Raw genomic sequence first — 16,071 nt, forward strand, 5'->3', positions numbered from 1 at the left:
AAGTAGAGGTGGGGCAATGAGAACAGGAGAAGGCTAGGAAGGAGGAAGCTCCCTCTGCCATTCCTGCCCAGACCACCAAAGAAGCAACATGTGAGCTGACAGCTGAAAAGGGTACCAAGCCATATGGCTAACACAGAGTAGAATTATGGGTTACTGTAAGATGTAAGAATTAGTTAATAAGAAGACTGAGCTAATAGGCCAATCAGTTTATAATCTTATGGAGTCCTGTGTATGATTTTCTTTGGGGTTTGCCGGTTGTGGGGTACTGGACGGGACAGATACCCCAACAAGCCGGCCCTCCATGTTACAGAGGTAGATGTAGTCAATATGACTACATCTAGAATTAACTAAACCCCAAGCAGATGTGTAAACCTGTAAGAGATTTTCTTGACTGAATCATTTGAAGTAGGAAGACCCACCATAAATCCAGATCTTTTGAGGTGGGAAGATCTACCTTAAATTTTGGAAGCCTATATAAACATGGTAAAGAGCTCTTGCTCTAGTCTGCTTGCCCTCACTCCTGTTGGCAATTTTATTCCCCCACTTGTACGCATGTCTACTTTGGAATCTGGCACATACTGAAAACCAGTTGAGACAGACTTCTAGACTCTTGGACTGAACAACTACTGGATTCATGAACTTTCCATCGGGAGACAGCAATTGCTGGAATAGTTGGACCATAACATGTAAGCCACTCTAATAATCCCACTCTTACACAGAGACTAATTTTATCAGTTCTGTTTCTCTAGAGAGTCTTGACTAATACAGCATGTGACCAAACAAACAAGAAGACCCAACACTAGGCATAAAAACCCTCATTTGAGCTGTTGGTCAGGGTTGTCCAGGACTCCTAAATCATTTATGCTTTTGCTACTGCCCTAGGTTGTCCCCTACCTCAAGAGGAAAGGTACATCACTACTGAACACTACATCTTGAAACACAGGGGGCAGATAATCCAAAGTCCATCTGACCTGGGAGCGCCCTCCCTGAGGACTAGCTTTCATGATACCAGAAGGTTCCATTCAAGTTCCTAACAGAGGGAAGTAACCAATAGTTCTACCAGTCACAACAAATATGAACAACAATCAACAGGTAATGACCATAAAGGTGCAGTAGTGGCAATTATACCTTGGCAGTAACCAACAACTCTCTAATTGAACTTATAAGACCCGCTCAAGAAGGAAATCACATCTGGTACTGGAAACCTAACCAACTTCTCTAGGCTAGTGCACTCATGAATCTTAAGACGAAACTACAACTGTCACTCATCTAAGTCAGCACATTACCTAACTACAGTCTAAAAGGCTGTCCTTCCTCCCACAGATACATGCAGCTCTCAACTCTCCTCAGAGAAACTTATAATTGAAGACCATAGAAAAAACCCCAACTGACCACACTGCAAAGTGGTAGATCACAGTCCCATCTGATAATATCTACAACAAACTATGGCACCTAAGGGTCAGGGATCAATTCAGAAGGGGATAGTGGAGATAAGGGTCACAGAAACAGAAATCTGGCTGTGTCACCAAAATGGCTGCTAAACACAGCTGATCAAGAATGGCACCAAGAGACATGCTAATGTGGAAGGAAATGCTCAGGAGGCTTCAATACTACAGAAAGAATTACAAGCAACTACGGAATAGTAAGAGTGGGAAAAACAGCCTTCCCCAGAGAAAATCACCAATACACACAAATTATCACATAATAAAAAGAGGATGTGAATCTGAATGAGATTCAGGGGCGTAGAGAGGAGATGAGAGGGTTTGTTTGAGGGAGGAAATGATGTAATTATAAAAAACAAAAACAAAAAAACCCCCACAACTTTTAACTCCAACTCTGCTTTATACTGACTGACTCATCCAAAAATACTTTTCTGAGGTGAAGTCAGGAATTGCAGTTTCACTTAGAAGAGCAGTCAGAGAAGAACCCCTCTGCCTTTTAAGCCTTTCGACTCAGACTGTAACTTGTGTAGTCAGTTCTCCTAGGTCTCCAGTTTACCATCTATACATCCTAGGACCAGCTTCTATAACAGTCCTAGTCAATCTCTTACAACAAACTTCCTTATATATTCTATTATTGCACATTCTCTGGAAGATACAGGCTCATCTAGGAGAATACCCAACTATGCAAACAATACTGTGTGTGATTTGAGTAGCCATTCTTCTACGTATAGAAATTCAATATATGAAATAGTCACAACAACCAAATATCAATTTTCCCAACTTACTTCTGAAACTGACCATTTACTTCTGTGGTCTAGAAGATGAATAAGTAGAACCCATAATTCCTTAACACAGGAGCATGAGCAGTGATTAATCATTAATGCTTCAGAAGATCTAACCTGCAAAAAGAAAGAGCTATTTACACGTCACATAGCTAATTTTTTGTTTGTTGTTTTTTTTTTGTTTTTGTTTTTTGAGACAGGGTTTCTCTGTAGCTTTGGAGCCTGTCCTGGAACTAGCTCTTGTACACCAGGCTGGCCTCGAACTCACAGAGATCCGCCTGCCTCTGCCTCCCAAGTGCTGGGATTAAAGGCATGTGCCACCATTGCCCGGCCCACATAGCTAATTGTTATAGAGTTAAAATGTTTTCTTAGTTTAAGAAAAAGTGTCATTTCCTTAACTTTTTAAAAGAAAGTTTCCCATTACAACCAAAGTACACAACAACCCTGAATTTCAGCTAAAAGAACAAACACAAAAAATATTTTGAAGCACGGGTTCAGCAGTACACATTTAAGACTTTGTTGGAAAAAGCTGTCAGGACTAATAAAATCAGCATAGCAGTATAACAGCAACTAAAGAAAGTAAAAGGAACATTGGCAAAAGTATTTTCTAGTACAACATTCTTTACACAACTCCTGTTTTGATCCTCAGTCAGTTTCATCTAAGATACACACACACACACACACACACACACACAAATGGGGAGGAGAGGGAGAGAGGGAAGGATGGAGGGAAGGAGGGAGGGAGGGAGGGAGATTTCTGACAGAAACTTAGAAATAAATTTGCATGTTATAAGGCAAAATAAACATGCTTCATGCTACAGTTAGGCAGGAATATGGAGTTCCAGTACACAGCTGTACACAGTAATTATAGTTACACACTAAATATTTTGAAAAGCTAGAACAATGTATTTTGAACAATGTTTTTACCATAATAATAAAGATTTGAAAAACGTTTAACTTAACTCAAGCATTATGTAATGCATATGCTTATTAAAACATGGCACCTCATTAAAATGTCCTAAATTTGTATTTTAATGTAGCACTTTAAAAGTTAACTTGAAAGATGAATTCCAGCCTATTGTAAACATTTCTATCAAACATACATACACATATCAATATATACATGTAAACATTTTATCAAATGTAAACATTTACATTCTCATCCCATTTAGCTACCAGATACTAGTAACCAAATACAAAACAAAAAATTGAAACAAGGAAACCACTTCAAATTCTTATATATTAAATCACATATTAAGGATTATTGCCAGAAAAACATCAATAATTCTTAAAGCATTACCTTGTCATATCTGTTGAGTGCCAGGTTTAGTAAGTCGCAGAAAAGATTTTCACAATGTTCTTCAAATAGGCTGACATTGGTTAAACTTTCACCAGTCTGACTTATAAACTGACAACCATAGACAACTTGTTCTACAAAATAAAATAAATTCTACTTTAAAACCTCAGATTTAATTAATTAATTTAATCAATTAATTCTCACAAGAAAAAAATGATCTTACCTCTTCAATTTTTTCTAAAGTAAAACACAGTTAAATTTGGGAATAACTGCTTATAGGTCCAAGCATTACCTAAAAAAAAAATCTTTTCCAATTCAATATTCAGTTTAATTAACTTCTTTTGTATTAATGAGGCCGTCTTTGAAAAGCTTACTGCTCTGTCGCTTTAAAATAAAAGAAAATCACCAGTTCTCATCTACAAAGATTCTAAAAACAAAGAAGCTGAAACATTAGTCTTTTAACTGAGGCCAGTGTGATCACCACTTGCAATTGCTTCGAAGCATAAAACAGAGCAAACCAAGGTAAACAATAACCAAAACTTGTATCTACAAAATGTATCCACTTGAATATTATTCTAAATATATTTAAAATAATAATTATAAATCTGTAAATTATTGTTTTTATGTCTATGTATATAGACATATACATAATTAAAAGTAGGTACTGACATATATACGTCTTTGAAACCTAAACTGCCAAGCAGCAAGATAAAAAGAAAAAAAAAAAACAAAACCCACAGCATTTGCTGGGTGTAGTGGCACATTTTAATCTCAAAACTCCAAAGGTGGAAGCTAGTGGATCTCTTTCAGTCACAGGACAGCAGGACAGCCTGGTCTACATACTGAGGTCTCCTAGGTCAGCCAGGGTTAAATAGTGAAACCCCATCTCCAAAAAAAAAAAAAAAAAAAAGACAAAATACAACAAAAAATGAATATACAGCATTTGAAATCTAAGATTACTATGCATATACACAAAGTCCTAAGAAAGTTAGAAAATTTACAAAAGAAAATCAAAATTATTTAAAGATGTTGAAGTTAAGTGATAAGTAGAAAACCCTGGAATAAAACAAGACATTTGGCATTGTTTTTCATGTATCAGCAGTACATTAGTCTATTACTGACAAGGGTCTGAAGAAAAGGCACATTCTAAAATTAACATCTAAACTTCAATATTTGATTCTATGTCTAAGAAAATATTTTATAGAAAATACATAGATTAAAGGTATATTTGTATGTATCTTCTGGGAAACACTTATAACTGAATCCAGGAACTACTATTAAAAAGAGACACAGCTGAATTAGTGCAATGCAGCTGTAACACAAGTCTCGGTACAACTGAACCACATGTTCTTTCCCAAACAGATTTCTAAAAAGATGTTGCATCACTACAGAAATCCTACTCTGATTCCCAACATCCAAGCACAAACTGGATATGGCAGCAAGGGCCTATTATCCAGCACTAGGGAAGATCCTGAGGGCTTGCTCGCAGCAGGTGAGTTTAGTCAAAATGGCAAGTTCAAGTCCAATTAGTAAGAGACCTTGTCTCAGTCAAGCAATGATGGCCTAAACCTTTAATCCCAGCACTCAGGAGGCAGAGACAGTTGGATCACTGTGAGTTCCAGGACAGCCAGGAAACAGAGAAACCCTGTCTTGAAAAACCAAAAATAAGAGGCCTAGAAGAATAAGGTGGAAATTTTTGATGCTGTCTCTAGTCACTATACATGCCACAAGTGTAAACAGACTGCAGCAGACATGTAACATACATACACAATCTGCTAAATGAAAAACCATAATGAAAAGTAAAACCATACCAGTTATAAACAAAAATGAATACATGTATACCAACAGATCACAGACTGAAAAATAAACTGATGGAGCGATTTCCACTTATCTGGGGCATGACTGATGGACACTCTGGGAGAAAATGGGGGATAAACATTACCTATTTACTTTTAAAAAATGACATAAGTACTTACAATTTAATTATTTTCTTTTGAACAGGGTCTCTCTTCATAACACAGGCCAACCCAAAATTCATCATTCAATCCAGGCTGGCCTCATAATTCTCTTACCTCAGCCTCACAAGAACGGGGATTACAGACTATATGCCATGGTATTCAGCTGGCTAATTTCATTTTAAAAAACAACGAAAGTTAGGATTTTAATGGCAGAAACCATAAACTTACTCAATTTTTCACCAAGCATGTGAAGTATTTCTAGCACCAGCCAGTGGGTATCCAAGTAGAGATGCAATAAATGCCATGATGGCGGGAAGAGCTGTGAATGACATATTAGTAGTAAAAGTTTATACTTTACTAGGTGTTTTGTACCACATCACAAAACTCCGCCATTCACACAAAGAACCAATTACCCATCCAAAGACTGGAAAAAAAAATTGTCATAATTAGAGACAAATTCTTTCACTGAAGAGCCTTGAAATGATACATTTTTACTTGCTGGTTTAATACAGATACATTATAGAGATGGCTAAATAGGTTGGGACAGTGCAGACCCGTTTCAACCAACCACTATGTCTTAGTGGGAAGGCTATAAAGGAATCTTAAAATACAGCTTTTGCTTTAGAAATTAGCTAAGAAATATCCTTTAATGAAGTGAGTGCACAGGAACCACAAAATATAAAAATGAGAACTTCTGATCATCATGCCAACTATACGGTCATTCTCATTAAGAAATGCAAGGCGACAAAGAGGAAGAATTTTCTCTCTCAATCCATGATTGAGCACTCAAACTCAATTCTGTCAAACTCAAATGAAAAACTTTAGCTCTGTGCTGTACTGGTCATCACAGGTAAACACTGAGTATCACTGGAAAACAATACAATGACATTAACAAGTTCCACTGAACTCAGAAAAAATGATGGTTTTCTCTATCAAATATACAAACACAAAAATGGTAGACTAACAGTGGCACAGGGAGAGATAACAAGCAGAAGGAACAGGAAAGAGATAAATAAAACATTTCAAATCAATGAGGAAAATGTCATATCCATTTGCAGAAACTACTATCAGATTTACTAACTCCCTACATATTTTTTTAATTATTATGTGTATGGGTGTTTTGTTTACATGTATATATATGCACCATGTGCATGCCTAGTGACCGCAGAGACCAAGAGACATCCCCTGGAACTGGAGTTACAGATGTTTCTGAGCCAATACATGGTTTCTGGAAATCAAACCCAGTCTTCTGGAAAGAGCAGCCTCATGGCTCTTAACCTCTGAGGCATCTCTTTAGCACCCTGCCTCCTACATAAAGCAAAAGAGATGAATTGTAGCCACAAATGTAAAAGTCAAAGTATTTTTAATAGCAAAAATAGCATAAAAAAACCAAACATATATAGCACCCCCCCCAACACACACACACATCAATCACCTATCTGGAAAGTCAAATTAATTAATGATAAAGAAACAAAAATAAAAAAAAAACTGTGATACAAAATGCTTAATAAAATCTATAATGGAAATAGTAGCTAAAATAATGCTTTTCATATGTAAGAAAGATGGCATACTGTATATAATATATATTATATGTAATATATATAATTTTAAGTTTTTAAAAGAATATTTTATTACGGGACAGTATTTTGGTATATATTTTAAGATGTTCTCCTGCTTTAATATTTAGTCTTCTAGACTTCAAGTAAACTATTTTTCAAGATGCCCAAATCAAAATGTCCACAAAAGCTCAGATAAAGACTCTTGCACATAAAGGCTTCTTTCTGCTAACGAACAAGTTATGCATGTTTATTCTCTTATACATTTGATGGATATCCAGAAAATATAAGCACTTCAACTTATGGAAACCAGAAAGGGAAACTACCCTCTAAATTCTACCCATATATCTTTATCAGGACAGAATTTATAAAAGCAGTAACTGACTTCCTTTTTATAGATTAAACATAATAACCTATAAATTGCTTTAGAACTTATTATTACATATTGATCTCTGATCAAGTCAATATTTTCTTTTTCTTATTAAATTCACCAATATAAAAATTTTGACAAGTACCATGTTACTAAAAACTTATTGATATTAGTAAACTCAAATATAATGGGAGAGATTAAAAGTTCAGAGAATACAAAAATTATCATAATTTGTCATTTATGCTCCAGTTTTCACACAGAGAATTTGCTATTTACCTATGAGTTAAACTGTGCTATTAATATCATTTAAAAAAATCAAATTTGAGAGTGTTTATCACTACTGGAAAAAAAAAGAGGCATAGTTTAAAAAAAAATATTCCAACAAAGTTTGAGATATTGGAATACATAAATGTGTATTTTTTCCTTTTAAGTCTTGAGGGATTGAACCCAACACTGCACCTGATATTCTACTATTAAGCTGTGATATGATGTGAAATTCCATCACATGAGTGTAATTCCATATGGTGATTTTCCATATGATGACTTTTCTTTGAGGGTAAGGGTATAGTTGGTAGTGTGCTGTGCCAGCATAAAGTCCCAGATTCAATTTCCAACACTCCATGAACTGGGTATGACGGCTTCCGTGTGAAATCCTCCCAACACTTGGGATCAGAAGTCGAAGGCATACTAAGGCCAGCCTCAGATTCCTAAGACACTGTCTTAAAACAAATAAATAAAAGATGTTTTCTTAAATTTTACTGTAATATATAAATGACACGGCATTTCCCAAACCTTTATTGATGAGAATGACAGAAATTTCAAAGAGGTTAATTTTTATTTGAAATTTCTAAGCATTTACACTTTCAAATAGAGAACAGTTATTGATTCAGGGTAGTGTTTTAAGCACGTTAGGCAAGCCAATCATTTAATTCTTCCCATAAGTTCTGAAAGTTAAATAAATTCCATAAATGAACAAACTAAGGTGAGGCACATGTATATATAGTAAAAAATACATAATTAACAAGACAGGAGATCAGAGTTTCATTTTATGCCATGCTTGTACCAATTCTTATTCTTGCATAATACTCTTTCTCTTGGGAGAGAAAAATGTTGGATAATTTAAAAAAGAAACTAATCAAACCTTAATCTGGTTTTGATTTACAAATGCTCCTAGAGTAACACTGGGAAGTTCAGCTAGATGTCCAATATACAGAAGTAATCCACGAAGTTCATCAACCAACACTGAAGGAAGCTGAGCTTCCAAAGCCTCATAGGGATGGAGAGGGAGATTCTGGTTCTTAGCATCTTGTACTTTCAGGCACCTAAAAAGGCATTAGATAGAATAAATATACAAGTTTGTGGAAATACACCCACAGATATCCATGCAGTAAGAAAACTAGTCATCTGTATTCCTACCTGAAGATGAAAACTTTAATGTAGTGGAGAAACGTTACACATTGCTGCCTAATACTGTCTGCTTTGGCGTGTAAGGTGGCTATCTTCCCTGAAAAGGAAACAGACACCATCAATGATAGCCTAAACAACTGTCAAAGAATAGTGGCTAAATTGTTTTACAGGTTTATCTTAATATCTAATCTATTAAGTCTTACTATGTTTACAAGAAAGACACTTTGAAATAATGCACTTTCTCTTGTCTCTCATATCACAAGAGAACCCACAACATATGCTTTACCTTATAATCTATTTGCAAAATCTGTTTAAAACACAAATTCTTTAAGATTTCATTTTACTTTTAATTATGTGTCTGTACATAGTGTAGGTACCCAGAGAGACCATCAGACACCCCTAAATGCTAGAATGCCAGGTGGCTGGGAGCTGCCTGGTACCTGATATGAGCAAATGTTGGAGACGAAACTCAGTTCCTCTGCAAGAGTAATACCTGCTTAAGGACCCTTTCTCTGGCCCTTTCAATTATTTCTTGTTGTTCTCAAGTCAGAGTGCATAAAATGTCACTATTTATATAACAAAATCAAAACTTATTATATTGATTTATAAGGCCCAAATAACCTTTGAACAATTCTCTTAAGCTCGCCTCCCGCCACCTTTTTCACTCAATTTCTTTAACATTCAGATCACTAAGAAGTATATGCACTGCTGCTATATGCAAAACATTGATAATCAACATAATACATGAGGTAAAAACTAAACAAAGGCAGAGAAAAGAGGATGAGAATAAGAGACAAAAATTTATCACCCATATTTAACATAAAACTTGTTTGAATTCAAATGAGCAAAATGGCTACTACTTTGGCAAAACTGCAATTGGAAATAAATGTAAGATTATGCTAACAGCTACATAATAAACAGCTCTTTGATATAATGTCCCCAATAAATAAAATGTGTTTGGTCCTTGCTATAGTATAAGTTTGGTCTGTCCCACCAAAACTTACACTGAGATTTAATTTCCACTGTGGTGGTGTTAGGAGTTAAGCCGCTTGAAGAGTTGACCAGTCATTAAGAAGGATGAATGACACCTCACATTATAGACCACATTTTTACTGGGACAATGATCTGCAGCAACAAGAGTTCACTACCCAGGTTTTGTCTCTTTTCAGGTGCCCATGAGGTCCATGTTGAGCTTTTATAATATGGAGTGTCAGATCTCTAAGTTTGTCAGTCTCTAGAACCATACCTAAATAACCTCTTTTCTTTATAAAGTCTCATGTACTCTGTCACCGCAATACAAAATAGACAAATTCTCATTTTCACAATTTTCAGGCCCTGAAAAATATTATTCTCTAAAAATTGCTAAAACCTCTGCATCTGAGCAAGATGGAATAAAGAGTGCAGATGTTCTATATCTCCTATCTTAAAAACCAGAAACAACATAAAGTAAGTTTTCAGGTACTAGAATCATGGCAAACATTTTGTCCTAGAGAGACGGAACTTTATAATCCTAACAGCTTCCCATGATTAAGTAGTTTCTAAGCCACTATCCGAGGGATACCAACCACTACCCAGACAGAGTCCACTTAAGGAGTCAGTCAATCTCAATTAAAAAAATAAATGTATTGGATAAAAGCGCGACAGAACAAAGAAAGCATCTAAGAAAGAGCAGTAATTTCCAGATCTCCTTAGTGTTGCTGATTACTCACTGCTCTCACCTTAGACTAGAGAAGATTACTGGAAACAACTCTACAAAGCACAAACCAGTTAGGACAGTCAAGTTCCTAATTAGCAGAAAAGGAAAACGTAAACCACCCATACATCAGAAAGTTTTGCTGGGCTACTAGAAGCTATCTGTAGAAGCCCTCATAAAATTGAAAATAAACCTCAGAAAGATCTATCAGAATACAAGTATTAAACAGCAAACCAGAACAAAAAATAGTTAGCAAGATGAACACTAAAAATTCCTAGAAGCAAATATATAAAATCTACATATACCACAAGGTAACATCACTAGATATTCATAGAACCAGAATAAACACTAAGCAGTAAAAACAGATCAATAAAAAACAATGATGGACAACAAAGCAGTCACCAAGGTTATAAGCAGTAATTATACATATAGCTCATGTAATTGAGATGGATCAACTCTGCCACAACTGAAAGCAAACCTGGGAACCTAAGGGACAGAACAAGAATTCCTCACACCAGGCAGTAAGTACTCTGCATGTCAGGCAAGAAACAGTCTCACTAAATGATAAAACAGCAAAGATAATTTGTATTTACTACTAACATCCTATGAAAACAAAGACAAATCTAACAATTAACAACTACCAGAAACAGCTAGGCTATGATTCTAGAAAATAAAAAAACTTTAGTTAAAAATAAAAGTAAGAGGACTCTGGTTATGGTAAAGTGACAAGTCAAACCTTTATAATCATGTGTGAACACAGAAATAATGCACTATGCACTCAAATGCCACAAACAACATCTTTATCTTCATGTTATTAATCCCAGTTTAAATAGTAAGAGCCCTTCCCAACCTTCCTTCCTGTGTCTCATGCAACTGCCTTTGCTCCTTAACAGCATCCAATCCAGAATAAAGTCCTATCACCCCTACATCTTGCCCAAATCAGCAAGACAATGCTTTGGGAAATTAATGAACCTATCTGACCAAAAAAATATGTTCCAGGTGATCTCTGTTAGGCATTTGATGTACACTGAGAAACACTTAACATGCATATGGCATTTAAACTTTACAAGAGCTCAATCAATAAGATAGAAATTGTTACATAAGAGACATACAATTAGCTGAGACTAGAACTTAAGTTGAACATAAAGTCAAGACTCCAAATATTACACCACACTAAAATTGTTGCAAGGAGAAGCAGCCGGCCTTCAATAAGAACACTGCCCTTCAATTCCTTCACAGCCTACATGCACCACTCCACTAAAATCAGCAACCCATTAAATGCCAAAGGGAAACGGAAATAGAAAGCAGGAAGATGACTAAGAGTCCTAGGAGGTCTGTTACTTCTTATCTTGTATTTATGTTTCCCATCCCACCCCTCACCTCCAAAGGAATAGTTCTCTCAAAAAAGTTTAAGTTTTCCCAAGTCAGATTTACCTTATATTCTACATAATTGAAAAAATATTATAAATCTCACCTTTAACAAAATTTAAGTCATTCTCTTTCAGAATACCAAATACACTGTGGTTCTCAACCTTCCTAATGCTGTGACGCTTTAGTACAGTTCCTCCCTCATGTTGTGACGACTTCCAACCATAAAATTATTTCGCTGCTACTTCATAACTGTAATTTTTCCAGTTATGAATCATAATGTAAATATCTGGTGTTCAGGACTCTGATAAGTGACCCCCAAAGGGGTGGTAACCTAAAGGTTGAGAGCCTCTGAAACACTTCACGTTTTTATGAAACTCAATTACACATCAGAGTCGCAACAGAAGTCAGTGTAACAGAGTGGCATTCTTTTTTGTAATTAAGCACACATTAAACTTACCAAAATCACAGCTGACTTGCGCTAAGGATTCCAAGGTGAATAGCTGCTGCCTGATTTTAAAACATGTGAAAGAGTAAATTTTAGCATAAGGTAAAGCACATGGCAGTTACATGGATCAGATTTCTAACACTACTGAATAGCATTATTATGTTATAATTTACTTTGTGAATGTTTATTAAAAGCTTCCATGAAAGATTCTTCTTTTTGTTTGTTTTGTTTTTTTTTTTCTTTTTTGGTTTTAGTTTTTCTTTTAAATTTGGTTTTGTTTTGGGGGGAGGTTGCAAAGGCAGAGGGTAGATTTGAGGAGACGGGGAGATAACTGGGATGGGAATGCATGATGTGAATTCACAAGAATCAATAAATTTTTTTAAAAAAAGGTCAGTTTCAGGCATTGTAAATTATTAAAGATCAAATAAACCTCTATCTAAACTTACAAAAATATCTATAGAAGATGGATCTCAAATACTATTTCAAAACCACAACTTTCATTTCTATATTCAGGAAATTTAGTAAGATACAACAAACATTCTAGGGTTAAGTTTTAGGTTACATTGTACCACACAGCTATAAAATAGTTCAGAAGATAAAAAGACTTATTGTCCTTGTCAACTTGATACAAGATAGCTATCTGGGGAGAAGAATTTCCTTTGAGAAAATGCCTCTACCAGAGTGCCTAAAGGAAAGTCTGTAGGGCATTTTCTTGATTAAAGGTTCATATGGTATGGGATATCCCAGTTCACTGTGGATAGTGCCATCCCTGGACAGGTAGTCCTTGGTGGTATAAGAAGCCAGGTTGAATAAGCCATTGAAACAAGTCAGAAGCAGCATTTTTCTGTGGTCATTGCTTCATCCTACATTCAGGCTCCTGCCTTGGCTTCCTCTCAGATTCTGCAAACAGTAAGCTAATTAACCCTTTTTCTCCCCAAGTTGCTTCTGGCCACTGTCTTTAATCACAGCTATATAAAAGCAAATGAAAATGATTACATAAATGAAAAACGTATATATAAAGCCATATGATGCCTCATTTTAATTCCTGATAGTAATCCCATGTCATCATTCCTACTTGCCTTCAAATGGTCTTGGATAAAGACCCATTCACTACAATGTGCAGAATTATAGAAAAATCGCTCGGCTTGTTCTCTCAAATAAGAGAGCTGGAGAGATGGCTCAAAGTTAAGAGCACTTGTCGCTCTCACAGAGGACATGCATTTGGTTCCCAGCACCTATGGTTGCAAACAACCATACATAGTCCAATTCCATGGGGGATCCAATACTCTCTTAGGACTTCGCGGACATCCAGCATGCATGTACACATGCAAAAAAGCAGGCAAAATATGATTTCTATTTTAAACTAAAAAGAAAAAAATTAAAAATACAGATTCACTGAAGGTTTTTTATGAGGGCTCACAAGATGTATTTCAAATCTTTAAATGCTTGTCTTTGAAACAAGGTGTCAAAAAACAGAGGCCAGGTGTGATGGTTCATGCGTGCAATTTCAGCACGGATTAGGCTGAGCCAGGAGTATTGCCATAAGTTCCAGGTCAACCTAAGCTACACATTGGTTACAGTTGAGACCCTGTCTTAAAAACAAAAACAATGCCTATACCATATGTGTTATATATAGAATATTATACACGCATATAAATATTTATCTAATGTAAAAATAGCTCAGTGGTAGAATGCTTGCTTAATATTTATAATAGCCTGGATTTGATCTCTAGCATTACTCAGACGTGCGCACACACGCACACACACACACACACACAAGGATTCTGAACCCCAACATAAAAACTCTTTAAAACTATTATGTTAATAATGTTAAGATGAACAAGAGCACGTTCCCGATGTTTTTGTAATCAGTATTGGGGGAAAACCCAGCAATGTAAAACTAGACAGCATCTAGACTCTTAAAAATAGACATACATGTACCTGAATAAATGAAAGAGCTCTCGACATGAATTTGTTAATGCTGTTTCGGTAACCCATTGGAAGCCAAATAGTTCTACTGTATCCTCTTCAAAATTAGTTGGTAATGGATCAAGATTTAAAATTAACCTGCAATGAAAATGCTGACTCAATCATTTGAATCCAGACTATGCACCGCATGTACGTCAGGAAGTGCTTGTATCTCACACCTTAACGTGTTAAAATAGGTGAAAAGCAATGCGACTCAAAAGGAAAAGTCTAAAAGGATTATGGGCAATATACACGGCGGTCCTAGGTCATAGCGTTTTACCTCTGAACAAGACGGTGAGCTTCTAAATCACCAAATATTCTGAATTATGACTGAAGAATGGCATTGTGCAATGTGCTTTACGGTTAAGAGGGTATAATCATAACACCAGCAAAAATGGTTTCCTTCATTAATAAAATTGCTTCAGGAGACATTACCAAAATAATTCAAGATCAGCAGCTTTACTGCAATCAATTACATGTATTCAACCGATGTAAGCTATGACTCTGGATGCAGATACCTAGGGCTGGAGAGACCTGGAGCAGCAAAATCAGCTGCGTCCTGCTTACAAACTCCTGAAAACTCGTGGACGGGTGCTGTCCTTAAAAGGAAATACCAATTTCAAAACTGGTATTCCAACTCCTAGGCTGCTCAGAAAGCAGTCTAAGTCCCTTAAATGTCGGTATTCAGCTACCCGCTCCTACCAAACAAGTACTCCGAAAATACTCAAAAGTCAGCCAGGGCACACACATAGGCTGGAATCTTCCTGGTACTAGCTATCAAACAAGGCTTGGTGAGCACCGAAATTTAGACTTTATGGACAATTAAACAACACAGTTGGGATCTGGCTCTTTTACCTACCGCTTCAGGGAGCCGCCGGCAAGATAGGATTCTCCGGAAAAACCTCTGCCTTCTCTGTTGTCAAAAGCACAAGAAAAGCAAGGGGGTTTGCACCATTCTGTCCCCAGCTCTAGCTCTAAGCTGTCCGTCAGGAAAGTCGACACGCCAGAACCGCCATCCATTATTTACATCATGCCCTGAAATGACACCGTGGTTCCATACAGTTATCGGGACGGCTCCGAAGAGAAACAGGAAGAAGCTGAAAGGCAAGGGGCGCCCTCGGGAACCCAAAACGTCCCCTTAGCACACGGGAGAAACAAACTTAAAAAACCTGAGAAGGGAAAAGGTCCACAAGCATCCGGGCGTCTTCCTGGGTCCCGGCCCCAGACGTGAGAGCCACCAAGGCTGCCAACGCGGTCCTCGATCCCTGCCGGCTACAGGTGGGGGCTGAGGCCCTCACGCACCTCAGCCGGGTTTCCGGGCGCTGCAGACCCGCCGTCTTCCTACGCTCCAGCCCGGCGTTCAGAGGGAGCCACCCTGCCGGAAAGATCCCGGGCCCAGCGAACGCTCCCGTCCCGGAGACCCGCAGACCGGAATCCAGAACCGGGAACTTTCCCGGACCAAACCGGAAGCAGGCGAAATTCCCGCCACGGCGGGCCCCGCCCCCGACACCGTCCTCTCGCGAGGTCTACTTCGAAACTAGTAGGACTGTCCGAGATCTCGCGAGAGCCTGTCGGTCCGGGCAGGTAGTAACCCAGAATTTTTTTTTGTTGTTTACCTTTATGATTTCGCGGGGCGCCATCTCTGTACAGAAAGGTAGTTCTCGGTTTAGACCGAAGTGAGGCCGGTGTGAGAACAGCTGGAATCAGCTTCCGGCCAGGTCAGCGCTACTCCCAGGAGGCTCGCACCTGTCCCCGCTGGTCCACCCTGTTTCTGTGATGGAG

General features: G+C 37.3%; 1 protein-coding gene across 1 annotated transcript in view; it reads right to left on the reverse strand.

Moving 5' to 3' along the window:
- Positions 1 to 15,778, reverse strand: part of Mms22l (MMS22 like, DNA repair protein) — a 113,625-nt gene extending 97,847 nt beyond the window's left edge. The window contains exons 1-9 of the mRNA XM_048419858.3: positions 15,459 to 15,778; positions 15,149 to 15,324; positions 14,263 to 14,388; positions 12,334 to 12,383; positions 8,822 to 8,909; positions 8,547 to 8,727; positions 5,708 to 5,798; positions 3,525 to 3,655; positions 2,228 to 2,341 (exon numbers count right to left, since the gene is read on the reverse strand). Coding sequence (XP_048275815.3) covers positions 2,228 to 2,341; positions 3,525 to 3,655; positions 5,708 to 5,798; positions 8,547 to 8,727; positions 8,822 to 8,909; positions 12,334 to 12,383; positions 14,263 to 14,388; positions 15,149 to 15,309 — 942 coding nt within the window. The 5' untranslated portion in view covers positions 15,310 to 15,324; positions 15,459 to 15,778. The remainder of the gene's footprint in view (positions 1 to 2,227; positions 2,342 to 3,524; positions 3,656 to 5,707; positions 5,799 to 8,546; positions 8,728 to 8,821; positions 8,910 to 12,333; positions 12,384 to 14,262; positions 14,389 to 15,148; positions 15,325 to 15,458) is intronic.
- Positions 15,779 to 16,071: the final 293 nt, after the last annotated feature.

Source organism: Myodes glareolus, chromosome 16 (genome assembly GCF_982192425.1).
Source record: "Myodes glareolus chromosome 16, mMyoGla1.1, whole genome shotgun sequence".
NCBI classification, from domain to species: domain Eukaryota; kingdom Metazoa; phylum Chordata; class Mammalia; order Rodentia; family Cricetidae; genus Myodes; species Myodes glareolus.